The 27,455-nt window shown below is 38.4% G+C and overlaps 1 protein-coding gene across 1 annotated transcript; it reads left to right on the plus strand.

Moving 5' to 3' along the window:
- Positions 1–9,724: 9,724 nt before the first annotated feature.
- LOC126584155 (V-type proton ATPase subunit a3) lies at positions 9,725–26,813 on the plus strand. The gene is made up of 18 exons (XM_050248622.1): positions 9,725–10,064; positions 11,178–11,222; positions 12,204–12,323; positions 12,404–12,511; positions 20,083–20,193; positions 20,287–20,460; positions 20,893–21,030; positions 21,486–21,593; positions 21,733–21,840; positions 21,981–22,129; positions 22,655–22,808; positions 23,829–23,989; positions 24,079–24,285; positions 24,496–24,679; positions 24,773–24,856; positions 24,957–25,150; positions 25,867–25,926; positions 26,258–26,813. Exons 1-18 carry the CDS (start codon positions 9,930–9,932, stop codon positions 26,460–26,462), a joined length of 2,445 nt encoding a protein of 814 aa, XP_050104579.1. The 5' UTR covers positions 9,725–9,929; the 3' UTR covers positions 26,463–26,813.
- The last annotated feature ends 642 nt before the right edge of the window (positions 26,814–27,455 follow it).

The following is a 27,455-nucleotide window of genomic DNA, read 5'->3' on the forward strand; positions in this document are numbered from 1 at the left end:
AGCATTCTTCGAATGAGGAATTCTCAGTTAAGTCAGCCACGTGGATCCAAGGCAATGACAACCAAGAAGTAAATAGAAATAAACTTCTAAAATGGATGTGGAGTCTAAAAATTCCTCCAAAAGTATTTTTGCTTGGCTTTTTATCTTGGAGAGACTACACACTGGGTTGAGACTAAGTAGACATATTCAAAGTATTAGTAAGAGTAGTCCTGCTTGTAATGGGGATGAGGAAAAGTCAAGATCATCTTTTCCTTTTGCCATCACGCACTTCAAATGTAGCATTTATCCTAGGTGAGTCCGTGGAAAAGTAATAACCATCAAGTTAGTAATGTAATTGACTGGTTTGAGATCCTTAACTCTGATAATGAGAAGGAGTTAAGTGATTTGAGTAAAGCAATTTTAATTTGGTGGCAGTTATTGCAAGATCGAAATAAAAAGTGTTTAATAGCATAGATCCAAATGCAACTAAAAGTCATTGTGTGGCAACAAAAGTAGGTACTTCTGGCAACAATTCACACAAGACGGTGGCATTGAACCATAACAATATTATCAAGTGGAACCCTCCCCTTCCAGATGTTATTAAGTTAAATTTTGATGGATTTGCTTCTTTGGGAAATGGTGCTGTAGCTTTTGTTTTAAGAAACCAGAAGGGTTTTCCTATCGGTGCAGAAGCTTTGTGCCTTGGTGTAGCCACTATCACTGTGGTTGAAGCTACTGCTTTACAAGAGAGGTTGTTGCTTGCCAAGGGTACCTGGAGATTAATGGTGAATTGGGACTCTTTGCTTGTCATCCAGCTTGCACGTGGTGAATGGAAGCCCCATTGGCATATTTGTCCAGTTGTCAATGATATCAAGGGTTAGCGTCTAAATTTGTAGAGATTTCATGGCACCACATCTATAGAGGCAAACTTTGTTGCAAATGCGCTTGCTTATGTTAGCCTTTCACTTGTTAACCCTTTTGGGATTACTGTTTACCTCATGAGGCAATGATTGCTCTTAGATTCAACCTTGGGGCTAGTGGTTGTGCTAAAGGTTTCCGTCTTTAATAAATTATTGGTTATCAAAACAAAAAAAAAACAAAAAAAAAAAAACACACACACACACATAAATAATAAAAATATATATATTTATGAATAGTAATCTCTCTTACTCTTGCCTTTGGCTAACTGATAGAGTTGCACAAAGGCACTTATTTTTCAGAAGGCAACCCCAAAACTCTTGCCCTCGTCCAACAGCCGAAATTGCTCTTAATAAATAAACACACCCTAAAAATAAAAAGGCTTTTTTTAGTTACAGAAACTTCATTTTGATCTCATTATGCCTCTTATAACTCAAAAGTTATTACTTTGCTTCCTAGAATTCAAAATTCGTTCCACTTTGACTTGTGGACTCTTTCTTCTCCTAGAAACCTCGCCACCTGAAACATATGTGGAACCCAACACCTAGTAAGACTATGTCACGTATGTGCAATAAATTTGATTATAAATCTCCATTATGAGTTAATATTCAACAATTAGAGAATATCAAGATTAAAAGAAACTGAAGAGATAAAAAAAGAAAAAACTAAATTAATTAGCCCGGCGCACGCAAATCAAACCAACACAAGAAATTAACAGATCTAAGGCAATGTAGAGCTACTTTTGAGTTTTTTATAAACAATTTTCAAATTTCAGAGTTAAAATGGGATCAAAATCGAGTTTCAATGGGTAAAGTGGAACAAACTTTGTGTTTCAAGAAATAAAATGACAACCTTTGAATTACAAGAGTAAAGCGAGATTAAAATCGAGTTTTTTGGAGCGTGGCTTAAAAATAAGCCAAATAAAAAGTGAAAAGAGACAAAAAAATAGTTGCAAAAGCTTAAGAAATTTCGAGTTTACTACCCTCATATTTCGAGTTTTCTACCCCTAAAAATAAAAATTAGGGTAAATCTCAGTTTACTACCCTCATATTTCGAGTTTTCAACATTTAGTACATCAAGTTTTTTTCGTCCCAGAATCATACCTAAAGTGTTAATTTTGGGACAGTCTCATACATCCATTAGTCAAACTGTTAAGTCTGCCGTTAACTGATGATGTGGTGATGTGGTGCTTATGTGGACAATGAATGGGCGCCACGTGTCAATAAGGGGTTCGCGTGGAATTTTTTTTTCTGAGAAGGGGTTCGGGGTTAAAAAATAAAAAATAAAATAAACCTCGTCTTCTACCTTCCCGAACCCCCCGCACCCTCTCATTCCCTTCTCTCTTCTGCAACCCGTACCCCTTCCCTCCATTCTCTCTTCTACAACCTGCACCACTCTCCCTTCTCTCCTCATTCCTCCCTTATCCCTCCATTCTCTCCTCTGCACCAACCCACCAAACCCTTATCTCCTTCCCTCCCGATCCACTGTCAAATGCCTCTCAAACAAATATCCTAATAAACTAAAAAGACATCAAACGATTGCAAGGCTGGATCGAGCTTACAAGCTGCCTTATAGGAGCTCAAATCAGCGGTGCCTTGGGAGTTGGTAGTAGTTTCAAGGGTTTCTTATGTTTGGGGGGGTGGTGGTGAGAGGGTTTCTGAGGCATTAACTGATAACAAAGAGTACCCAGCAATCCATAGCTATGAATATCAATGGAAATTATACATAGAAGAATGAATGCGAAGAAGAAGAAAGAGGGAAGACACACAGAGAGAGTAGGTAGAGAAAAAATGTACTAATTGTATTGAATTAATGATGAAAAGGTTTTACAATACTTTTATAGACTACACATTTCTTAATGACTAAACTACCCTCATTTATCCACTCAGATTCTAACTAACTTCAACCAATTATAACTATTCCCAACCATATAAGTTGACATGGCAACAACCATTGTAATATTGCCATGTGTCTTCAGTCATCATCCCCCCTCAATCTCGGCTAAGGAACCAAGTCAAAGATTGCAACAATGTTTGAAGAATATTGGAATATGTAACCCTTTGGTTAGAATATCATATGTTTGCTCCTCAGTTGGTACATACCGAACAAGTAAGTCATTTTTCTGAACTTTTTCTCGAACAAAATGGAAGTCAATGTCAAGATGTTTAATTCTGGTGTGAAACACAGGATTAGAACATAAGGCTAGTGTTGATAAGTTATCACAGTGTATAAGAGGAGGTTTAAACACAAATTGATGTAAATCCCGCAACAAGTTTCGAATCCAAGTAATATCAGCAGTACAATGAGCAAGGGATTTATATTCAGCTTCAGTTGAACTTCTAGAAACTGAAGATTGTTTCTTAAACTGTCACGAGATTGGATTATACCCCAAATAGACAACAAATCCAATGATTGATCTCCTAGTATTAGGATCAGCTGCCAAATCTGAGTCTGAGAAAGTTACAAGTGAGTTATCTATTGTAGCTGAATAAGTTAGACTATAGTTGCCTTACACATATCTCAAAATCCTTTTAACCAAATCATAGTGTACATCAGTAGGATTGTTCATATATTGACAAGCAGCATTGACAACATATGCCAAATCGGGTCTCGTAAATGTAAGGTATTGCAGCGCTCTTACTAAACTCCGATATAAAGTAGGATCAGATATAGGTGTTCCTTCTGAATCAAGAAATTAGGTGTGTGGTCGACAAGGTGTATTCACTGGCTTGCAACCATCCATACTTGTTTTGTGCAACAAGTCTTTAGCATATTTAGCCTGGCTGAGAAATATATCCCCATTTGCTTTGTATGTGACCTACAGTCCCAAAAAATTTGACAATTTGCCCATATCCTTGAGATCAAACACATCCCCTAGCTCTTTAATGACTGATTGCACCTTCTCTGAATTAGAACCAGTTAGGATTATATCATCCACATAGAGTAGTAATACAACAACATCAACTTTATCATACTTCACAAATAGACTTGTGTTAGATTAAGACATTATGAATCCCAGTGCAGGTAAATGGCCAGTGAATTTGGCATTCCATGCTCGAGGTGCTTGTTTTAAACCATAGAGGGACTTTATCAACTTGCAAACATGATGTGGATGCTATGAATCAATAAACCCTTGTGGTTATTTCATATAAACCTCTTCTTCTAAATCACCATGCAAGAATGCATTTTTAACATCAAGTTGTCTCAATTCCCATTTGTGTTGTGCTGCAAGTGAAATAATAAGTCTCACAATGGTATGTCTAACCACATGACTAAAGGTCTCAAAATAATCCAGACCATGTTCTTAAGAGTACCCTTGAGCAACCAATTGTGCCTTGTATCTTGAAATTGAGCCATCTGAGTTCTTCTTAGTTTATACACCCATTTACTTCCAATAACTGCTCGATGACTAGGCTGAGGAACTAAGATCCAAGTACCTTGACTTCGAAGTGGATCATATTCCTCTTGCATTGCCTTCTGCCAATTAGAATTTGTTGCAACACTTCAAAATGATGTTGGTTCAGCAATATCATGGATGTGAGCCAGAAAAGAATAACCATTTTGACACTTATCCATCTCTTTTACTCTTAAAGTAGATAACTCTGGTAAAGATACAATATAACTAGAATAATCTTTTCTAGAAATAGCCCCAATTTGTAACCTGGTTTGTATCCTGTGAGTATGAGTGTCACAATGTGAAGAATTACTAATATCAAAGGTATCAAAGGGAAGGATTGCCTCCAATTATGCAGGTTGAAGAACAGGTAACACAGAGGCTAGATTTTGAGATGGGAGAGTTGTTTCAGATTGTTGAGATGAAGAAGTACTGTTAATTGCAAAACTTGAGTCTTGATGATGTAACTGTAACACTTGAGTTGCAGATTTAGAGTTTAAAATTTGCACTTCATTACTGGGAGACAGATTCACATTGTCTGTACTGAGGTGTCAATTCTAGGATTTACTGGAAGAACAAATTGCAGATGAGTGATTATTTGTGACCTTTGGAATATATGTTACACTCTGAGATTGACTTGTTGAAACTCTAGAACTTGATTTGCAAGGAAACAGATCTTCATTGTGTATAACATGTCTAGAAATGATGAATTTTCTAGTTTGAGGATGAAAACAGATAACACCTTTATATCCAATTGCATATCCAAGAAAAAACATAACACAACTCTTGGTTGTAGCTTATTATGATTATATGGTCTAATATATGGATACATTGCACTACCAAACACCTTCAACCCTTGCAATTGAGGAATAACACCAAACATCATTTGATAAGGAGATTGCCAGTTCAAAACCTTACATGACATTCTATTAATTAAAAATACAAAATGCGCACATGCATGAAACCACAACTCTTGAGATAAACCAGCAGCAGTCATAAGGGTTATAGCCGTTTCTACAATACATCTGTGTTTCTTCTCAGCAATTCCATTTTGCTGAGGGGTATAAGGACATAAGACTTTATGCAATATACCTTTCTGTGCCAGAAAATCCTGAAATCTCTTACTCATATACTCTCATCCTCCATCTGTTTGAATGCATTTAATACCAACATTGAATTGAGTATACACAAAACTATAGAACTTGAGAAAAATATCAAACACTTCTGATTTATTAACCAATGGAAATATCCAAACAGATCTAGAGAACTCATCCACAAAGCTGACATAATATCTGAATCCTTCAATAGACTTAATGGGTGAAAGACCCCAAAGATCAGAATGAATCTTTTGAAAAGGAAAAATACATTTGTCTTTCTTATCAAAAAAAGGCAATCTACTCATTTTTCCTGAAATACAATGTGAACACATATGTTGTGTATTATCATCAGTAATAACTATCTGAGATTGTTTTAACATTGTATACAAGACTTCATTGCTTGGATGTCCACATTTCTGATGCCAAACCACATGCTTCACTTTCTGACCAATTAACCCTGTAAGCTTCCTCCTAGACTTCACTGCAGCACTTGTAATCAACTTGGTAGGAATCTTAAACAACTCTCCATCATTACTCCTTCCTTGGTAAATCACAGCCTTAGTTACCTTGTCCTACATAAAAAAATTATGGTCACCACATATGAACCAACAGAAGTTATCTTTACACAATTGTTTAACAGATAGCAAACTAACTGCAATAGTGGGAACATGTAACACTTTTCGCAAAATTAAAGAATAAGGTAATGTGTGTAATTTTGCATATCCAATGTGCTGAATTGGCAAACCTTCCCCATTGCCAATTGTAATTTGATCAGTACCCTCATAAGAGGTAACTTGTTGAAGAGCATTCACATCTGCAGTCATGTGATGTGATGCACCCGTGTCAACAATCCAGAAGTCATTTGGCAAGAATGTTGGTTGAGCTTGAGCTTGCATTGCAGTTAAAGATGCAGTGGTAAATTTCCTTGATAAGAAAAATTGTTCCTGTGATAACAGTCTAATGCACTATGTCCCTTCTTCCCACATATCAGACATTCAACCACTAAACCACTTGAACCAACATTTGTAGACCTTTTCCAACAATTTGTAGCAGTATGACCCATTTTTGAACAAATCTGACATTCTGGAACAATATTCGACCTTGTTCCAGTGTTACCAGACCAAGAATTCCAATTTCCATTATTTTGCCTAGTATCAGAAGATTGACCTCTACCATTACTTGTGATACTCCCACCATTTCCACCTTGTGAAGACCTGAAACCACCATTTCCATTACTATTGTTGAACCTGAAAGACCTTGAACCATTATTCTGATTTGAAAATTGCTTTAAAAACTCTATATATCCCAAACCTGAATGTGGTGACACATTAAACTAAGTTCCAGGAAACTGAGGATACATCAGAGGCATATTCGGAGGAAATGACATTGAGAGTGATTGAAATGACAAAGAACCATTTGAAGTGGTGCATGTGATGAACCATTCGAATGAAATGGCATTGAGAGTGATTGAAATGGCAAAGAACCATTTGAAGTGGTGCCCTGTGTTGAACCAGAAGACATTCCAAAAGATGAAGATCCATTTGGCATCTGAGTTAAAACACCACCAGTTGTATAAAGAACATCCCTAGAATTACTAGTAGAACCTTGAGATGTACTCTGTACTGGGACAAGGATTGTCTGCCCTCCACTTTTGGTGCCCTCCCCGTGCCCTCCTATTTTGTGTGGTCACAGTTAAGCCACGTCAACATTTTATATTGTTTTTTTATAAATATAATAAGACAAAAATGAATAGTAATATAAAATGTTAACGTGGCTTAACCGTGACCACACAAACAGGAGGGCAAATAGTCCTTATCCCTCTGTACCGATCCTTGTATATATAATCCAGAGAAATTATGAGACAAACTATTCATGACAGATTCAGCTTCTCTCTCAACACATAGCAATTGTTCACGAAATTCTCTTAGTGTGATAGGTGTATCCTTAGTAAGAATCACAGTGCTAATAATAGAGTACTCTCTAGGTAAACCAGATAAGGAAGCCAAGATAAAATCATTATCAGAAACAATTTCACCAGCAGTGAGTAATTGATCTTTAATATTCTTTAGCTTTGACAATAATTGATCTATTGAATCTCCCTTTTTTTGCAAAGTTTGAAACTTAGTTTTCAGAGTATTCACTTTAGCCTTGGACATTGAAGCATAGCGACCTTGCAAATTGGACCAAGCTTCATATGCAGTTCTATAACCAAGAACATGCTCAATTGCTTCATCAGACAAGGTGGCAAGAAGTAAGCTCAATAACACCATATCCACATATTCCCACTCCAAGAAAGCTTGTGAAATTTCCGTAGTCACCCCACTTTTTGTATGAATGACATACTTTGGAGGACACACAACCGATCCAAAATGATCAAACAATTTATACCCTTTCAAGACTGACTAGAATTGAAAAATCCATTTAGAAAAATTCTGTCATTTAGCTTGATTGTTAACATTCCTAAAAGTCCCTCAATTTTCACACCAGGAACTGTCATTTTTCCACAAATTGAAGTTTTGCACAGAAATTACTGCAAACAGCAAGCAAGAATTGCAAAAGAAAATCTTCAAGAATGGCTTCGTGCCTCACCAATTATAACAGTCAATGGCTTCATGCCGCAACAATTATAGCAAACTATGGCTTTGTGCCGCAACAATTATAGCAATCAATGGCTTCGTGCCTCAACAAATTTAACAGACAATGGCTTCGTACCCAACAAAATCAAACAAAGTAATGGCTTCGTGCCTTAGCAAACAACCATAAATTTTGCACAAAGATGGCTTCATGCCCTAAGAATCATAACAAAACACATCATGACTACAATTCGAAATATATCACATGAAATCATATGTAAATACCGCTTCTTGATGCGTAGAATTCCCAAATTCTCAGATCTTGATATCCTAAGCCCAGAAACACTCACAGACCCACATATGACTGACGATTCTTGATACCATGATAACAGAGAGTACCCAGCAATCCATAGCTATGGATATCAATGGAAATTATACACAGAAGAATGAATGCGAAGAAGAAGAAGAAGAAAGAGGGAAGACACATAGAAAGAGTAGGTAGAGAAAGAATGTACTGATTGTATTGAATTAATGATGAAAAGGTTTTACAAGACTTTTATAGACTATACATTTCTTAATGACTAAACTACCCTCCTTTATCCACTCAAATTCTAACTAACTTCAACCAATTACAACCATTCCCAACCATATAAGCTGACATGGCAACAACCATTGTAGTATTGCCATGTGTCTTCAGTCATCATTAACATCCTGGTTTTCACTGGATTTTCCTCCCATCATTTGGGTTCAGAAAATCAAAAATTCCCAACACCTTACTACTAGTAAAAAAGATAATTACTTTTCCTCCTTTTGGTATTTTAATCAATCAAGCCAGAGTTCAAAAAAATCTAAAATCTAGCAAACCAAGTGCTCTCCAAACAGCCAAATACTCGAAATCGAATTGAATACAATCGATGAGTAAGTTGAAGAACTACAAAACTGACCAAAAAGACTTGGACTTTGGCTATATCCTAAGCAACCCAAGAGCTAAATTTTTCACTAGGTAAAGCAAAAGTAAAAACCCAGATGAGATTTTTGCACGAAGTATAAAACTTGATGGATTTTTCTCACCTGAAATTCAGCTTAACTGCAAAGAAAAATATGAACTTTTCAGCTTTGTTCTCTCACTCCAATCCCCCACATCCTCCAGAAAGTTCAAGATTCCCAAACCCAAGCAAAATCCAACACAACGAACCAAAGACTGAGTCTTTACAAAACCCACAAGTCAATGGTGCAAAATAATGCAAAGAAGATGACGAAATGGAAAGAGGAAAGTGAGAGGAAATTGGGAAAGCGGTGAGAGGAGATGAGGGTTTGGTGGGTTGGTGCAGAGGAGAGAATGGAGGGATAAGGAAGGAAGGAGGAGATAAGGAAGGGTGGTGCAGGTTGTAAAAGAGAGACGGGAGGGAAGGGGTGTGAGTTGCAGAAGAGAGGAGGGAGGGAGAGGGTACGGGGTACGAGGGAGAGAGAGGGTGCGGGGGGTTGGGGGAGGTAGAAGACGGGTTTTATTTTTTTTGATTTTTTTTAACCTCTTCAAAAAAAAAAAAAATTTCCATATGAACCCCTTAATGACACGTGATGCTCAAACATTGTCGACATAAGCGCCACATCATCAGTTAACAGCAGACTTAACAGTTTGACTAATAGATGTATAAAATTGTCTTAAAATTAACACTTTAGGTATGACTCTAGAATAAAAAAAAATTGATTACTAAATGTTGATAAATGTTGAAAAACATGTAACAAGCGGGGACCTGGTGACGTGGGAGATCCTTTTGTGGCGCAGCGCGAAGGAGAGAGGAGAGAGGGAGAGAGAGGAGCAACCAAGGCAATCAGCAAAGTGAATCATTGTTTGATCTCCAACCTCTCTCTCTCTCGCTCTGTTTTTTTGACTGTCTGTAGTCACACATTTACATCAACACAAACACAGAAACACCATCCGGAGAGGAGAGAGAGAAGAGAGAGAGAATGGGAGAGTGCTGTCCTCCGATGGATCTGTTCAGGTCGGAGCCGATGCAGCTCGTCCAGATCATCATCCCCATCGAGTCCGCTCACCTTACCGTCTCTTATCTCGGCGACCTCGGCCTTATCCAGTTCAAAGACGTACGCCTTTTACTCTCTCTCTCCCCCTCATTCCCAATTTTCTGTTTCAATTATGGTTTGTTCTTCCTTTTACGATTCTTTTTTGCTGCGGGGAAACAGTAAAAACCCTAACTTGGCTCTGTTTCCGATTGGAATTCTCAGTTGGATTGGATTCGATTTTGCGCAAGTGTTTTTCTTTTGTCAGATTTAGGGTTTCGTTTTTATGTATGAAATTGAATTGCCTGGTTAGTGAATGGTGTTTCATTCTTTAGATTTTAAGGAACTCAATTTATCTGCAAATTGAAGTGGTTGATCGATTGATTAATTACCAATTACATAATTTAGTATCCCAAAAAAGACAATTGATTATCGGATCATTTAGCATCGCAAGCGCCTAGTAAGCGATCATGGCACTGTCAGATTTTTGGTGTCTTGAAAGTTTGTATCCCCATTAAAATGGACATGTTGTTAGCTAAAGATAGCTAAAGAGCTTTAAATAGCAGACTAACACAAGTCACGAGTCATATATCAAATAAGAAAGATATAAGTAGCGAGAGCAATCCAAAAGCAGTGGGTCGATACTTTTGGTATTGGTTTGCTCACCACAGAGTGGTAATGTAGTGTATGGGTGGGTGGTGAACACGGTAGCTCTCTGAGTTGAGATCAACTCAGATCTCTTTTGTCTAAGCTATTGGCAAAGTATATGTATGAAAACAGAAGGCAAGTTATTTCATAATTCCTGTTCCAGAATGTACAATGTTCTATTTAAGTTTAAAGAACTGAAGTTGAAGGTAAACTGTAAAAAGGTACATATCATCCTGAAATGAAGAGAAAAGGTTTATGGGTAAGCGGATTAGAAAATAAATGAGGATCACACAAGGGCTTCACCTATTTTATAATTGATAGAGGTTTGAATACTTTTTACTTGGTTAATAACTCTTACAAAATTATGGAGAGCTAATGTTTGAAATTTGGTGACATGATGTTCTTGATGCTGCACAAATTGCACTTATCTTGAAGCACTATGCTAGCTCTGTTGTTGGTCATCCTTAATCTAATCACTGTTGTGCTGCTTCCATAGTTTTTTATTAAATTTTTATTTTGTTACTAAAACTTTATGTATCATTCTTCCAGCTCAATTCAGAGAAGAGCCCGTTTCAGAGGACATATGCTGCTCAGGTGTGTTTATGTTTCTTAACTTGCTGACCAACATCACGTTTATTCATTTTGTTTGGTTGTGGATATGCCTTAAAAAATACGTCTCATAAAATTGAGTTATAAAGATTAGCAGGAAAAGGAGGGAAAGTCTATGGTTTAAATTTCCTTCCAATAGTTCATGTTGTCTTAGAGGTTTTCCAATTTCAACCCATACCTTTAGTGCTTTACCATACCTTTAGAGCTGTACCTTATGATTAGTTTTAATGAAAAAGACCTTCTAAGAACATCAACATAAATAAACATTTAGTTTTTCATAACGAAATGTAAAAACTGTACTGTCAGCTATCATTAACTCCTTTGGGATGATGGACATTTAAGAGAAGGAATGTTATATTGTGTCTACCATGCTGGGGGAGGATATTACTTTCTGACCCATTGTATATCTATAGAAGTCTATGGTGACTTTGAAGCAGTCACAAATATATTTTAGAATATAGAGTTAATAACAGGTCTCTTTAAGTGACAAAATTGACAGTTTTAAGAAAGGGAAGCACTTGGCTCAGTCAGCTGTTTGTGGTTGCAGTCCTCATATAACCTATTTTAGAGAGAGAATTTTATGTTTACATACTTATGAACTTTCATGGTTTTTTTCACTATGCTCATTCTAATCGAATCCCATCCTTGCTGATGATCTTTTTTTTTCCGGATATATACCTAATATTGAGGCTTGATCCAATCAGTTGCTCAAATGGTTAACTTCTCATATCGCTTATTTCTTCTTTGCTTTAGCATGTCTTGGTAAATTAGCGAGTTGTTCTTGTGAACTGTTCTAGATTGTTGCCAAATAAAGAAGGGCCATGTACTCTTTACTGGCTATCTTGATTGTAAGATGGATACAGAACATTTCCAATCTATTCTTGTCATAATTGTTTAAGTATCAAAATATTATGTTTTCGGATGTGTATTTGGTTGGTAAATTCACTATTTCATTTTTCTATGAAGATTAAAAGAAGTGCAGAGATGGCACGTAAATTACGTTTCTATAAGGAGCAAATGTCAAAGGCGGATTTGCCTCCTTCAAAGTCTGCAAGACAAGTTGATGTCAATGTGGATGACCTAGAGGTATAATAAGGGGATTGGTGCATAGCCAAAGATGTTTAATGTTGCATGTTCTGACAAATTCACTTTTGTGTGTATGCTAGGTAAAACTTGGTGAACTTGAGGCAGAGCTGATTGAAATAAATTCGAATGATGAAAAGTTGCAACGTTCATATAATGAACTCTTAGAATATAAGCTTGTTCTGGAAAAGGTAATGACCCTTTTTGGTTTTCGGCCCAAAAAAAGATCTTTGCATCTCTATTACCATGCAGTTTTCATTATTAGGATATCAGATCATACTCTATCCTCTGATGAATGATGATACACTAAGTTCATAAGTAGCGTTAATATTTCTCATGGGAATTCATCGTGATGGAAAGGGTAACAAATAGTATGATGAGCGTTTTTTTTTTTTTTTTTTTTTTTTTGTTTTGCACACGGAGAAAATGGATATAGATATCCATATTGTTTCTTTAACTATTGATCAAAATGGATTATGCAGGTCAAGCTATGAAAAGTTACTTTAGTAATATTGTAACTCGTTGTTTGAAGATTCTAACTTGTTGGAAAATTTTCTTGATAAGTAACAAAAGTTTCCAAGAGGCTTCTATCCATGTACAAAAGCTGTACGTGCCTAATACTGAAAGTGCAAAGAAAACAGAAACTGTGCATGAAGATTAAAAGAGGTTTGAGGAGTTTTATTCATTCAGATAGCTACCACACAAGCTGAGATCTCCGTTATGACTTCGGAACACTCTAATTTTTCTCTACAACTACAACAACAACAACAACAACAAAGCCTTTTCCCACTAAGTGGGGTCGGCTATATGAATCCTAGAACGCCATTGCGCTCGGTTTTGTGTCATGTCCTCCGTTAGATCCAAGTACTCTAAGTCTTTTCTTAGAGTCTCTTCCAAAGTTTTCCTAGGTCTTCCTCTACCCCTTTGGCCCTGAACCTCTGTCCCGTAGTCACATCTTCGAACTGGAGCGTCAGTCGGCCTTCTTTGCACATGTCCAAATCATCGGAGCCGATTTTCTCTCATCTTTCCTACAATTTCGGCTACTCCTACTTTACCTCGGATATCCTCATTCCCAATCTTATCCTTTCTCGTGTGCCCACACATCCCACGAAGCATCCTCATCTCCGCTACACCCATTTTGTGTACGTGTTGATGCTTCACCGCCCAACATTCTGTGCCATACAACATCGCTGGCCTTATTGCCGTCCTATAAAATTTTCCCTTGAGCTTCAGTGGCCTACGACGGTCACACAACACGCCGGATGCACTCTTACACTTCATCCATCCAGCTCGTATTCTATGGTTGAGATCTCCATCTAATTCTCCGTTCTCTTGCAAGATAGATCCTAGGTAGCGAAAACGGTCGCTTTTTGTGATCTTCGCTAGATTGCTCCGGTCATTAGTGTGGATAAGTATATAAATGGATAGAGATAGGAAAGCAAACACAAGATGTACGTGGTTCACCCAGATTGGCTACGTCCACAGAATAGAAGAGTTCTCATTAATTGTGAAGGGTTTACACAAGTACATAGGTTCAAGCTCTCCTTTAGTGAGTACAAGTGAATGATTTTGTACAAATGACATTAGGAAATATTGTGGGAGAATGATCTCGTAATCACGAAACTTCTAAGTATCGGAGTGTGGTGTCGTCTTGACTTGCCTTATCTGTCTCATAGGTAGATGTGGCATCTTCTCTGAAAGTACTCTTCCTCCATCCAGGGGTGGTATCTTTAACTGGTGGAGATGCACAAGGTAATGTATCAATTTCACTTGAAGCTTACTTGTAGTCTCAGGCTTGGTCAAGCGCGATACAAACCATGTAGTAGGAGTCCCCCAAGTCGCCGAGCTAGGGGGTCTGCTGAAAGAGGTGACAGACAAGGTAAGCAATCAGAGCTCCGACTGATTGTTCACCTTCTCCCCATCTTGCAGCAGCATGAAGGATAAAGAGAAGAAAAATGAGAAGAGATGATATGAGATACTTTTGCTTTTGAAGAAGTAACTTTCCACAGGCTTATTCTTGAACTGAGCTGGAGGGTTTTCTGGTTTCCTCCAGAGTATAAGGCCGACTGAAGAATTTGAGGGTCAAAACAAGTCCATCAAATCTAGAGTACGTTCCACCCTACTGATATGGGATACTTTTGCTTTTGACAGAGTAATGGGTGTATCGGCACGTGTGCTGTTACGCTTGTCTCCACATGCTTCCTTGTATCCTTCGCACTTGCCCTATCTGTTCCTCAAGCAGATGCAGAATCTTCCCTGGAAACATAAGATGTTGAAGATGAGTACTCGAGAGCAATGCCAGGTAAGTAATCAGGTAAGGGGTTCCAGGCAGTCAGTTCCTGGCTGGAAGCTTGATTCCAAGTGCTGACTGATTGCTCTCTTTCTCCTTGTCTTGCAGGTAAAAACAAGGCCAAAGGAAAAGACAGGGAAAAAGCATGATATGAGATACTCTTGCTTTTAACCCTGATGATATGAGATATTCTTGCTCTAGTATAGCTTGTTTGCAGAGGTATTATCGGGGGGAAAGAAAGCTGAATATTTCGAAAGGCTTCGTTGGGAGTGCCCTCTCAGATATGATGAAGGGTTGAGCATTTTTGCAGGTCTGCCTGTCCGTTGGGGATGGAGGTCGACATATATAGGAGTCTCCCTAACAACAAGTAGTAATGTTATTCCTTTACCCTGCTTGGTCATAGCACGGTAGTGGGAGCTGCCAGTTGCAATGGTACTGTTCCTTTACCCTCTCTTCGCTTTTGAGAAAGTAGTCATGTTGGGAGTCTGGCTCTCGAGATTCGGAGGACGGTGCCTCTTCGATTTTGGAGCAAGCAATCTTGTTGGGAGTGTTTTCTCGAAAGTGAGTAAAGGTTGGGCATGTTTGCTAGTCTACCTTGCCACGAAGCACAGAGGTTGACACACAAGGACTTTCCAATTATCCAGCAGTGGTACTGTTCCTTTACCCTTATGGGTAATAATATGGTAGCTAGACCTTCAACATTTATGTGTCTAAACTTTGTTAGTGCTGTTTCTTTGCTATTCTTTTACCTTTCTTGGTCAGAGCGATGTAGTGGGAGCTGCAAGCTTCACGTGCTCAACTTTGGCAGAGAACTTTGGCAAAGTTATCTGTGGTACCCATGAGCTATTGTTGCGTGTGGGAAGTGGGTGATTGAACAGTAAGATTCATGTGCTTTCTACTTCACCAGAAGTCTTCGACAGAATGCCCATAATTTCTGCAAAGCTGAGTGTGCGTGTGACAGGTGCTGACAAGGCTAGAAAAGTAGGTGCCTCTTCGATTTCTGAGATCGGCCCTCGTGGTCTCTGAGCAGCCCAGCTTTTGAGAAAGCGAGCGCCTCTTCGATTGATTCGGAGAACGATGCCTCATCGATTTTTGAGAAAGCAATCATGCTGGGGGTCTGGCTTTCGAAGATTCGAGGAGCAGTGTCTCTTCGATTTTTGAGAAAGTAATCACGTTGGGAGTCTGGCTCTCGAGATTCGAAGGACGGTGCCTCTTCGATTTTGGAGCAAGCAATCTTGTTGGGAGTGTTTTCTCGAATGTGAGTAAAGGTTGGGCATGTTTGCTAGTCTACCTTGCCACGAAGCACAAAGGTTGACACACAGAGACTTTCCAATTATCCAGCAATGGTACTGTTCCTTTACCCTCTCTTCGATTTTTAAGAAAGTAGTCATGTTGGGAGTCTGGCTCTCGAGATTCGGAGGACGGTGCCTCTTCGATTTTGGAGCAAGCAATCTTATTGGGAGTGTTTTCTCGAATGTGAGTAAAGGTTGGGCATGTTTGCTAGTCTACCTTGCCACGAAGCACAGAGGTTGACACACAGGAACTTTCCAATTATCCAGCAGTGGTACTGTTCCTTTACCCTTGTGGGTAATAATATGGTAGCTAGACCTTCAAAATTTATGGGTCTAAACTTTGTTAGTGCTGTTTCTTTGCTATTCTTTTACCCTTCTTGGTCAGAGCGATGTAGTGGGAGCTGCAAGCTTCACGTGCTCAACTTTGGCAGAGAACTTTGGCAAAGTTATCTGTGGTACCCATGAGCTATTGTTGCGTGTGGGAAGTGGGTGATTGAACAGTAAGATTCATGTGTTTTCTACTTCCCCAGAAGTCTTCGACAGAATGCCCATAATTTCTGCAAAGCTGAGTGTGCGTGTGACGGGTGCTGACAAGGCTGGAAAAGTAGGTGCCTCTTCGATTTCTGAGATCGGCCCTCGTGGTCTCTAGGGAGCCCAGCTTTTGAGAAAGCGAGCGCCTCTTCGATTTCTGAGATCGGCCTTCGTGGTCTTTGAGCAGCCCAACTTTTGAGAAAGCAAATGCCTCTTCGATTTCTGAGATCAACCCTCGTGATCTCTAAGCAGCCCAGCTTTTGAGAAAGCAAACGCCTCTTCGATTTCTGAGCAGGCGCCTCTTCGATTTCTGAAGCTCCGTCGAGTGCAGATTTTTATAGAGGCTGACATTAAGTTCCAAAGCACACTTGAATCTCCACCAGTAGAAGCTTCATTCTTGCACTTCTAAGATCTTGATTTGTCCGACCTCTTCTCTCTTCAACACCTTTGAAAATGTCTGGCCCCTCCGACCGTCGTTTTGACTTGAACCTTGTTGAAGAGGCAGCCCCGCCTTCTCCAGACAACATATGGCGCCCATCCTTCGTCTCCCCTACTGGTCCTCTTACTGTTGGGGATTCCGTGATGAAGAATGATATGACCGCTGCGGTGGTGGCCAGGAACCTTCTCACTCCCAAAGATAACAGACTACTTTCCAAACGGTCTGATGAGTTAGCTGTTAAGGATTCGCTGGCTCTCAGTGTTCAGTGTGCAGGTTCTGTGTCTAATATGGCCCAACGCCTATTTGCTCGAACCCGCCAAGTTGAATCCTTGGCGGCTGAAGTGATGAGTCTCAAACAGGAGATTAGAGGGCTCAAGCATGAGAATAAACAGTTGCACCGGCTCGCACATGACTATGCTACAAACATGAAGAGGAAGCTTGACCAGATGAAGGAAACTGATGGTCAGGTTTTACTTGATCATCAGAGATTTGTGGGTTTGTTCCAAAGGCATTTATTGCCTTCGTTTTCTGGGGCTGTACCGCGTAATGAAGCTCCGAATGATCAACCTCTGATGCCTCCTCCTTCTAGGGTTTTGTCCAGTACTGAGGCTCCAAATGATCCCCCTCCGGTGCCTTCTCTTTCTGGGGCTCTACCGACTGCTGAGACTTCTCCTAAGCAACCTTTGTGAAGGCTCCGTCTTGTGTGTTTATTTTGACTCATGTATATGTACATATTTGTAGCTGATCGGGGATATCAATAAATAAGCTTTCCTTCATTTCAACGTATTGTGTTAAATACACCAAAGCCTTCTTCGCTAAGTTCTTTGAATTTTCTTTTGTTGAAGCTTGTATGTTGAAGCTTTCTGAGTGGAGCATGTAGGTTGGGGTAGTGTTCCCTTAATTTCCCGAGTGAGGAAAACTTCTCGGTTAGAGACTTGGAAAATCCAAGTCACTGAGTGGGATCGGCTATATGAATCTTAGAACGCCATTTTGCTCGATCCTGTGTCATGTCCTTCGTTAGATCCAAGTACTCTAAGTCTTTTCTTAGAGTCTCTTCCAAAGTTTTCCTAGGTCTTCCTCTACCCCTTCGGCCCTGAACCTCTGTCCCATAGTCGCATCTTCTAATCGGAGCGTCAGTAGGCCTTCTTTGCACATGTCCAAACCACCGTAACCGATTTTCTCTCATCTTTCCTTCAATTTCGGCTACTCCTACTTTACCCCGGATATCCTCATTCCTAATCTTATCCTTTCTCGTGTGCCCACACATCCAACGAAGCATCCTCATCTCCGCTACACCCATTTTGTGTACGTGTTGATGTTTCACCGCCCAACATTCTGTGCCATACAGCATCGCCGGCCTTATTGCCGTCCTATAAAATTTTCCCTTGAGCTTCAATGGCATACGGCGGTCACACAACACGCCGGATGCACTCTTCCACTTCATCCATCCAGCTTGTATTCTATGGTTGAGATCTCCATCTAATTCTCCGTTCTTTTGCAAGATAGATCCTAGGTAACGAAAACGGTCGCTTTTTGGTATTTCTTGATCTCCGATCCTCACCCCTAACTCGTTTTGGCCTCCATTTGCACTGAACTTGCACTCCATATATTCTGTCTTTGATCGGCTTAGGCGAAGACCTTTAGATTCCAACACTTCTCTCCAAAGGTTAAGCTTTGCATTTACCCCTTCCTGAGTTTCATCTATCAACACTATATCGTCTGCGAAAAGCATACACCAAGGAATATCATCTTGAATATGTCCTGTTAACTCATCCATTACCAATGCAAAAAGGTAAGGACTTAAGGATGAGCCTTGATGTAATCCTACAGTTATGGGAAAGCTTTCGGTTTGTCCTTCATGAGTTCTTACGGCAGTCTTTGCTCCTTCATACATATCCTTTATAGCTTGGATATATGCTACTCGTACTCCTTTCTTCTCTAAAATCCTCCAAAGAATGTCTCTTGGGACCCTATCATACGCTTTTTCCAAATCTATAAAGACCATGTGTAAATCCTTTTTCCCATCTCTATATCTTTCCATCAATCTTCGTAAGAGATAGATTGCCTCCATGGTTGAGCGCCCTGGCATGAACCCGAATTGGTTGTCCGAAACCCGTGTCTCTTGCCTCAATCTATGCTCAATGACTCTCTCCCAGAGCTTCATTGTATGACTCATTAGCTTAATACCCCTATAGTTCATGCAATTTTGTACGTCGCCCTTGTTCTTGTAGATAGGCACCAAAGTGCTCGTTCGCCACTCATTTGGCATCTTCTTCGTTTTCAAAATCCTATTGAAAAGGTCAGTGAGCCATGTTATACCTGTCTCTCCCAAAAGTTTCCACACTTCGATTGGTATATTGTCTGGGCCTATTGCTTTTTTATGCTTCATCTTCTTCAAAGCTACAACCACTTCTTCCTTCCGGATTCGACGATAAAAAGAGTAGTTTCTACACTCTTCTGAGTTACTCAACTCCCCTAAAGAATCACTCATTTCATGTCCTTCATTGAAAAGGTTATGAAAATAACCTCTCCATCTGTCTTTAACCGCGTTCTCTGTAGCAAGAACCTTTCCATCCTCATCCTTGATGCACCTCACTTGGTTTAGGTCCCTTGTCTTCTTTTCCCTTGCTCTAGATAGTTTATAGATATCCAACTCTCCTTCTTTGGTATCTAGTCGTTTATACATATCGTCGTAAGCTTAAATGATGCATTTTTCATATCTTCTCTAAGTAACTGTTCAAACTAGTAAACAGGAATCAGATAGAGATTTATCCGAATTTTTTATTTCAAATAGATACACAAGATATTAAAACAGAAAGAACTTGAAAACTGAAATTCAGCTAACAGCAGGAGTGACCTTCCAAATAACCTTAAATGAGCATAAGCAACAGCTCTGGGTAGATTATAAAAATTAAAGGTTCATGTAAGCATCACCAGTTGACACTTAATAAGATTACAAATAATAATGCAGGTGATATCGTTAACTGAGCTGAATTGGTAAAATATGTTTGACGTATAAACTTAATAGTTCAGAGAGTTCTGAATCTCATTGGACGTTTTCTATTATCACTAACAGAGAAGCGAGTATCTATTTGATCTGCCAATGAACTAGAATTTGATTAGAGTTACTCTCATTTGGTTGTGTCTCTCTTTTGATGTTTATTTTATTTCAATAGGCTTTCATGTGACTGAAAAATCTCTTCCTTTCAGGCTGGTGACTTTTTTCACTCAGCTCAAAGCAGTGCCGTGTTGCATCAGAGAGAAAATGAATCCCGTGATATCGGTGATGAATCCCTGGACACGCCTTTATTATTGGAGCAAGTACAGATTTCAATCTTGGATTTACTGTATTTTGATTAACCACAGTTTTCTTCCTGTTGCTGAGTCCAATCTTTTTGTTTGGCTGTTGTGAAGGAAACATCAACCGATCCATCAAAGCAAGTTAAGTTGGGATTTCTCACTGGTCTTGTTCCTAGGGAAAAGTCTTTGGCATTTGAAAGGATTCTATTTCGAGCTACTCGGGGTAACGTTTTTCTGAGGCAGACTGCTGTTGAGAATCCCGTGACTGATCCTGTTTCAGGAGAGAAGGTATTGACACGTCATTTCCTGCATTTTTATGTTCTTGGAAAGAGGAGAGGAAGTTTCTATTTGTTCTTGTGGTATCTTTTACTCTTTAAAATTTAAGGTCACAATAAAAGATGGACTTTAAGTCCATCAAAACTAACTGACAAGATCAATAACAGTAAACTGGATATCATCAATATGTTTCAACAAAGAAGTCCAATAAATAGGTTAGGTATTTAAAAATCTCCACCGTGTTAAAAAGTCATGCCTTTTGTTTCAACCAAACAGTCCATGAGGATCTTGGGGGTGCAGGAATTGTGGGGGAGAGTTTGACCTGATTGGAAGTTCTTTAAGAATGGCTATTAGAGCTTTCAAATAACCAAAAGCGCTCTGTCAATGTGTAGCAAAAATATTAGCACACTTCGTCTTTGACTGTGAATGATAATCTGTATGCAGGTTGAGAAAAATGTTTTTGTGGTATTCTACTCTGGGGAAAGAGCAAAGAGCAAAATTCTCAAAATATGTGATGCCTTTGGGGCTAATCGATACTCTTTTACTGAGGACCTAGGTAGACAATATCAGATGATTACTGAGGTATGTATATTTTCTTGGTTTATAGCTTCTGTGTTTCTTCTGTATCATATGTGTTTCATTTCTGTAGAAGTAAAAAAAAAAAAAAAAAAATAAAAAAAAAAAAAAAAAAAACAAATCTAAGAAACCTTGGCCATTTGCAGTTCTGTCCATTCATAATATCCATCTTTTTCTTGGTGCTTTTTTTTTTCCCATCATGAAGTAATCCTATTGTTAATATTAAGCATACTTAAAACTATTTATTAAATTCTTAATATGGTTAGTATAACCCCCATGCTTAAGTAGAAATCCAAGTTAGCCTTTTGTAGTTGTTAGCAGTCCGTCCATATTCCAAGGTGTTGATCATCTACATGTTATTAAGTTACCCCTGGGCCTTGATTTCCATTGATCCAATTCTGACGATGTTGGTTATTTTTATCTCATCGTGACAACATTGGTTATTTAACCCTCAATGTCAGGTTTCGGGAAGACTTTCAGAGCTAAAGACTACCATAGATGTTGGAGTGTTACTTCGGGGAAGTTTGTTACAGACTATTGGCAAGCATTTTGAGCAGTGGAACCTTTTGGTAGGTTTGGAATTATTTTATTTAATGAGGTTTATTCATTATATGTGTGGAGATAAGACTAAGACTAACCCAAAACATATGGTGTTTCAGTGTATTGCCAATGTTAAGCTATTTACAACGTTTCTTTGTAATTGTGAAGGTGAGGAAAGAGAAATCCATATACCACCATCTTAACATGCTTAGCCTTGATGTTACAAAAAAATGTCTTGTGGCTGAAGGGTGGAGTCCTGTTTTTGCATCAAAACAGGTATTCTTCACTGACAGATATTTCTCCATAGTATGATGTTTCATTTTATACCCAGTTTGAATTGAAAAGTGTGAACAATGATGTACAAGTCAAATATGTTATTGACTTTCTTTGTTTCGTTGTATCTTTATTTTTCGCAGATCCAAGATGCATTGCAGCGGGCAGCATTTGATTCCAACTCACAAGTTGGAGCTATTTTCCAGGTTTTGCATACTAAGGAGGCACCACCTACCTATTTCCGTACGAACAAATTCACTTCTTCTTTTCAAGAAATTGTTGATGCATACGGGTGAGTTCCACTGTGATATCTTTATCTTCTGTGCTCCTTTATGGCTAATTGGAATAGATTTTTATGAATGAAGAAAAAGATAAGAGATTTAGTCAGTAATATCCATAAACAGTCATTTCTGGAATTTCCCTAGTAAGGTGCCAGGGCTAGATACTGAAAGTTTTCATCCACTTTGTGTAGTTGATTTCTGTTGTGGTGGTTTTAATCTACCATTTATAGTGCTTGCTTACCATTAACAGGTGAGCTAGATAGTAACTTGTTATGCCAGGTAATATATGGTAAAAATCAACAATTTAATTCTTAATGTAATGTCTAATGTAGTCATTAATGAAGGTCCATGTTTGAAATCAAGGAAACAGTTGTAAGTGGCTGTAGTAAAAAATCAAACCCCGCATTTACTGATGGTGAATCTTTCTCGTAAAAAATTGAATCTTAGAATTTGGAATCACAAATTGTGATGATAATTTATTGTTTCCAGCAGAAATACACAAGATTCTGAAATGGTTTGTTTTAATGCAACCGCAGGGTGGCTAAGTATCAAGAAGCAAATCCTGCTGTATATACTATCGTGACATTCCCATTTCTTTTTGCTGTCATGTTTGGCGATTGGGGACATGGAATATGTTTGTTACTTGCGACCATATATTTAATAGGCAGGGAAAAGAAGCTTTCTAGTCAGGTATTGTTACCAAGCTTTGCAATCACTTCATATGCTGATATATTCAATCTCAACCATAATATTGTTGCATTGTAGGTCATTTACATGGTATTTTGTACCAAAGTATAGCATCAAACATTGATGTATTCCCTTACTATATTTATGGTAGGTGGTTGTTCCATTTTATTAGTTTAACAAAATATGGATCAATTTGATTCTTTTTTTGTTAGATGTTATTGCGATTATATCTCATCTAAAGAAAAATGTGAAGCACAACCATCGTGACACCGACTGTATGTTGCTTATTGCCATAAGTATGTTACTAGCAGTCAAATATCTTTTATGTGCATCATTTTATATTTTTATCCTGTTAGGTGAATGTTTGCCAATGTTCTACAGTGTTTTATTTCTTTTACTCCATGAATGTTGATACTATTGCCGATAAAGAAATGATATTTCACTATGCCATTCTTTCTTTCCCCTCTTTTTCTTCCTCTCCTCCTTTTCCATCCTGTCAGGGAATTGTGATTGTTTATTAAGTTTCAGGACTGACAGATTGTGTCTTTTACCTCTAGTGTTTTGAGGAGTGAGGAACCTTTCTAGGTTAAAGGATTTGATTTGTCGACCTTTGGATATCTGATATTGTCTATTGCATGAGCTTCATAGAAAGTGGGAATTCCCCTAAAACTGCAATTTCTGGGGTGCTGCTTCTTCATGAGTATACTTCCTCTGTATAATTTTGATGGCATGTTTACTTACTTGGCTGGGTATGTGATGGAATGGGTATATGGGAATGATACCCATTCCTTGCAAGTAAACATGCCCTGAATTCATTTGTTTTGATTACTTTCCTCTTTTCACTTTGTTACTCAACATTCAAAGGAGATGGATATCTTAGTTTCTGTTAGTATGTAGGTTCTTGGCATTTCCCCGTCACATGTTGGTTATTTGACCTATTTCTGGGAAGCAGTTCTTTTTTTTTTCCTCATCCGTTTTTGTCTTCATGTAAGAATCTAATTAAATACTATTATGGTTTTACAGAAGCTTGGAGACATCATGGAGATGGCCTTTGGTGGTCGATACGTGATTTTGTTGATGGCAATTTTCTCAATCTATACAGGTTTTATCTATAATGAGTTCTTCTCTGTCCCGTTTGAACTGTTTGGTCCCTCAGCATATGCATGCCGTGATCTTTCTTGCAGGTATATGCTGAAACTTTGGAGATGTATATCCTTTCTTCTGCGTCCTCATTTTGAAGTCTTTGTAATAGTTAATTGATCTTGACTTGCAGAGACGCTACTACTGCTGGCTTGATTAAGGTGCGGCCCACATACCCATTTGGCCTGGATCCTGTATGGCATGGATCCCGCAGTGAGCTTCCATTTCTAAACTCATTGAAGATGAAAATGTCAATTATTATTGGCGTGGTCCAGATGAACCTGGGAATTATGATAAGTTATTTCAATGCCAGGTTCTTTCAAAGTAATTTGAATGTTTGGTAAGTTGTGAATCTTTATTTTGTTATCTTAGTTTTCAGTGGAGGTGTCAACTTTACCACCAAAGGCAGCAAATGCATCACTATAAATGTGAATAATTCACATATGTACTGTGAATTCTTCCGTCTACAGTCACATCATTAGTTGTTTCCATAATCTGCTTCTCACCCTGCTTATAGCTTAGTATTCATTCAGTTGCTTCATTTACCCAGGTTCCAGTTTATACCCCAGATGATATTTTTAAACAGTCTATTTGGCTACTTGTCTGTTCTCATTGTTATGAAGTGGTGGACTGGTTCGAAAGCTGATCTCTACCATGTAATGATATACATGTTCCTGAGTCCTACAGACGAGCTAGGTGAAAATCAGCTTTTCAATGGTCAGAAAACAGTTCAGGTATCCCCTCGACCAGCGTTTTTTCCTTATTTTAAATATTTCTGTTAAAAGAAAATGTGAGTATTCCTCATGTTTTGTTTGTTCTTTTACCAGCTTGTGCTATTATTGTTGGCTTTTGTTGCTGTACCATGGATGCTGTTTCCAAAGCCTTTTCTTTTGAAGAAGCAACACCAAGATGTATGTTTGACATCCTTTCACCCTCAGTCGTTTTGATCATCACTTGTCTCCCTATTATTCATATTAATTTGCATCTTCTGATGGTAAAATGTTATTTCAGCGGCATCAAGGTCAATCCTACGCTCTACTTGAGAACACCGAAGAGAGCTTGCAAGTGAATTCAAACCATGATGCGCATGGTCATGAGGAGTTTGAGTTTAGTGAAGTTTTCGTACATCAAATGATACACACAATAGAATTTGTACTTGGAGCAGTCTCAAATACAGCTTCTTACCTTCGTCTATGGGCTTTAAGGTAGTTTCTGAGAACTTGAACTGTCATTCTTGGCTCTTTTGGTGTATTTGATTTTCTGTATGCGCATGCCAGTTCATGTCTGCATTTGTTATTGCAGTTGTGTGTGCTTGCACTGATTGATTTCGATAAGAGTTGGCATTCTATATTGGGAAGTCTTGAAATAAAAATGAACTTTCTGGCTTCATAAGGTTTAAAATTGAAGCAATAATAAAATTTGCATTCAGTAGTAAATTGTGTTAGCCTTGCATGTTTGTCTACACAATTCGATTTTGACATGCCACCGAACTGTTGAACCATGCACGTCAATGTTTTGTAAGAAAAGTCAATAGTGGACAGCTTATTCACTGTCTATGGGGAAGACATTCCTTTTCCACTTGGTGACATGACATTGACCAGCAAGATCCCTCATTATATTAAGCACCATTTTTTACTTCTCACACACCTCTTGTTAATTTATGTCCTTTGATCTTATTCAATAAATCTGATCCGACGGCCAAAAATTAAAGGGGTGTGCGAGAAGTTAAAAGGGCTGTGTGAATATCACACCCCTATATTAATTGGTCAATCTGTTAAATAAAATAAAAAAAAGCACTTTTTCATTCAGCCATGACAGAATAGAATATGGTAAATAAGTTGTATTTGCATAATATTCTTTTTTTGTCTATTTGCGCAATAAGTGCTAATGCCGGGCATTTGTCTTTTGGAACTTTGTACAGTCTTGCTCATTCAGAGTTGTCCAGTGTGTTCTACGACAAGGTTCTCCTAACAGCCTGGGGGTATGTTTAACTCATTTGTGACGCTGCTTTTATTTAGTACTCCTTCAAAGTTGGCCACAATTTCAAATTCTTTGTCGATTCTTGGGATGAAGAGAATAGGCCACAATTTCAAATTCTTTGTCGATTCTTGGGATGAAGAGAATAGGCCAATGAGCACCAAATGAATGTTTTAGCAGGACTTCATTTCCATTTGGTTCTGTTGCTCATCTGGATTATTACCTACGCCCAAGAAGTTGTGACTGAGAATTTGAATTGTCGAATTTAATTAGGCAGTCTTACCGAACATCTGCAAAGGAAATAAATGAAACATATTCTTTTGTACGTCTCACAGGTTCAACAATTGGATTATACTCATAGTGGGTCTCATCGTCTTTGTGTGCGCCACTGTCGGTGTTTTACTACTGATGGAAACTCTCAGTGCTTTCCTTCACGCTCTTCGACTTCACTGGGTGGAATTCCAGAACAAGTTTTATGAAGGGGATGGTTACAAATTCTATCCGTACTCGTTCACACTGCTTGACGACGACGATGAGTGATGCCATAAAAAGAAGTCGTTGGCAGTGTTTAAGCCATGGAGTCGACTGTGAATAGGTACGAACCCGAGTTGATTCTTTCATTCGAACAGTACAAAAGAAAGCGATTGTGATGCATCTTGTATGAGGAGTTTTCGGTTGGTTTTCGAATTGGGCATCACCCACTTTCAGCGTGTTTATTTATTTGTTCTTCGGAGGAATAAGCAAGTTTATTAGGCCAGCTTCTTAATATGTAACGGCAATTGTGGCCATATGTAATAAAGACAATAATTAGTATTGTGCTGTTCAAGTAATCCAGAGTATAGCTTCTTAAATATATACTAATTAGTAATTAATAATGTAGTTCTTCACCAATCTGAGATGAGTTTTGGCTTCACCCTTGTATTCTTTCCTACGTCAACGTAACCAAATTATGCTGCTCAGTACTGCAGCTTGATAGCATTTTTCTTCACTTGTAAGTGACAAGTCTTAGGTTTGAATCACGCAGATGGTGAATTTTCAATTAACTTGTAAGTGAGAGGTCTAAAGGTATACTAATTAAGTAAAACATATTTATTTCAGAAAGAGAAACTGATTCGCTTGTTTCAGGTTGAAAAAAAAATAATAATAATAAGTGAACAAACTGAAAAAATTCGGCATGGCTGAGACAAGCAGTGTAAAACACCATAACCTAAAAACAAAGTTCTTCAAGTTGCAAAAATGAGATGAAGGAAACCAAACAAATTGTCTCTATTAAGATGCCAATTTATTTGGTATTCTTCTTGGCTCTCGTACGACTTTTAAATGGAAACTTCGGTTTAGATTCTAAGATCTTGGAGGACATTAAACAAATTCAGGATTTCTTTATCGAGATGTTAAATTTGTTTAGTCTCCTCCAATTCTTACGTACGACTTTTAAAGAGCAATCACGAACGACCTTTGGACGAAGATCAGTAACTTTTAATTTAGATGCCGGAGATAAGATATTGGATGAAACTAAACAAATTAAGATTTCCA

The sequence above is a fragment of the Malus sylvestris genome, chromosome 10 (assembly GCF_916048215.2).
Source record: "Malus sylvestris chromosome 10, drMalSylv7.2, whole genome shotgun sequence".
Classification (NCBI taxonomy): Eukaryota; Viridiplantae; Streptophyta; class Magnoliopsida; order Rosales; family Rosaceae; genus Malus; species Malus sylvestris.

What these genes read in the sequence shown, in the direction of transcription:
- LOC126584155 (XM_050248622.1), top strand. Translation starts at nt 9,930, where the DNA reads ATGGGAGAGTGCTGTCCTCCGATGGATCTGTTCAGGTCGGAGCCGATG. An exon ending in TTGAGCAGTGGAACCTTTTG is followed by an intron (nt 21,594 to 21,732) that starts GTAGGTTTGGAA and finishes GTAATTGTGAAG; the next exon opens with GTGAGGAAAGAGAAATCCAT. An exon ending in CAAAGTAATTTGAATGTTTG is followed by an intron (nt 24,286 to 24,495) that starts GTAAGTTGTGAA and finishes TCATTTACCCAG; the next exon opens with GTTCCAGTTTATACCCCAGA.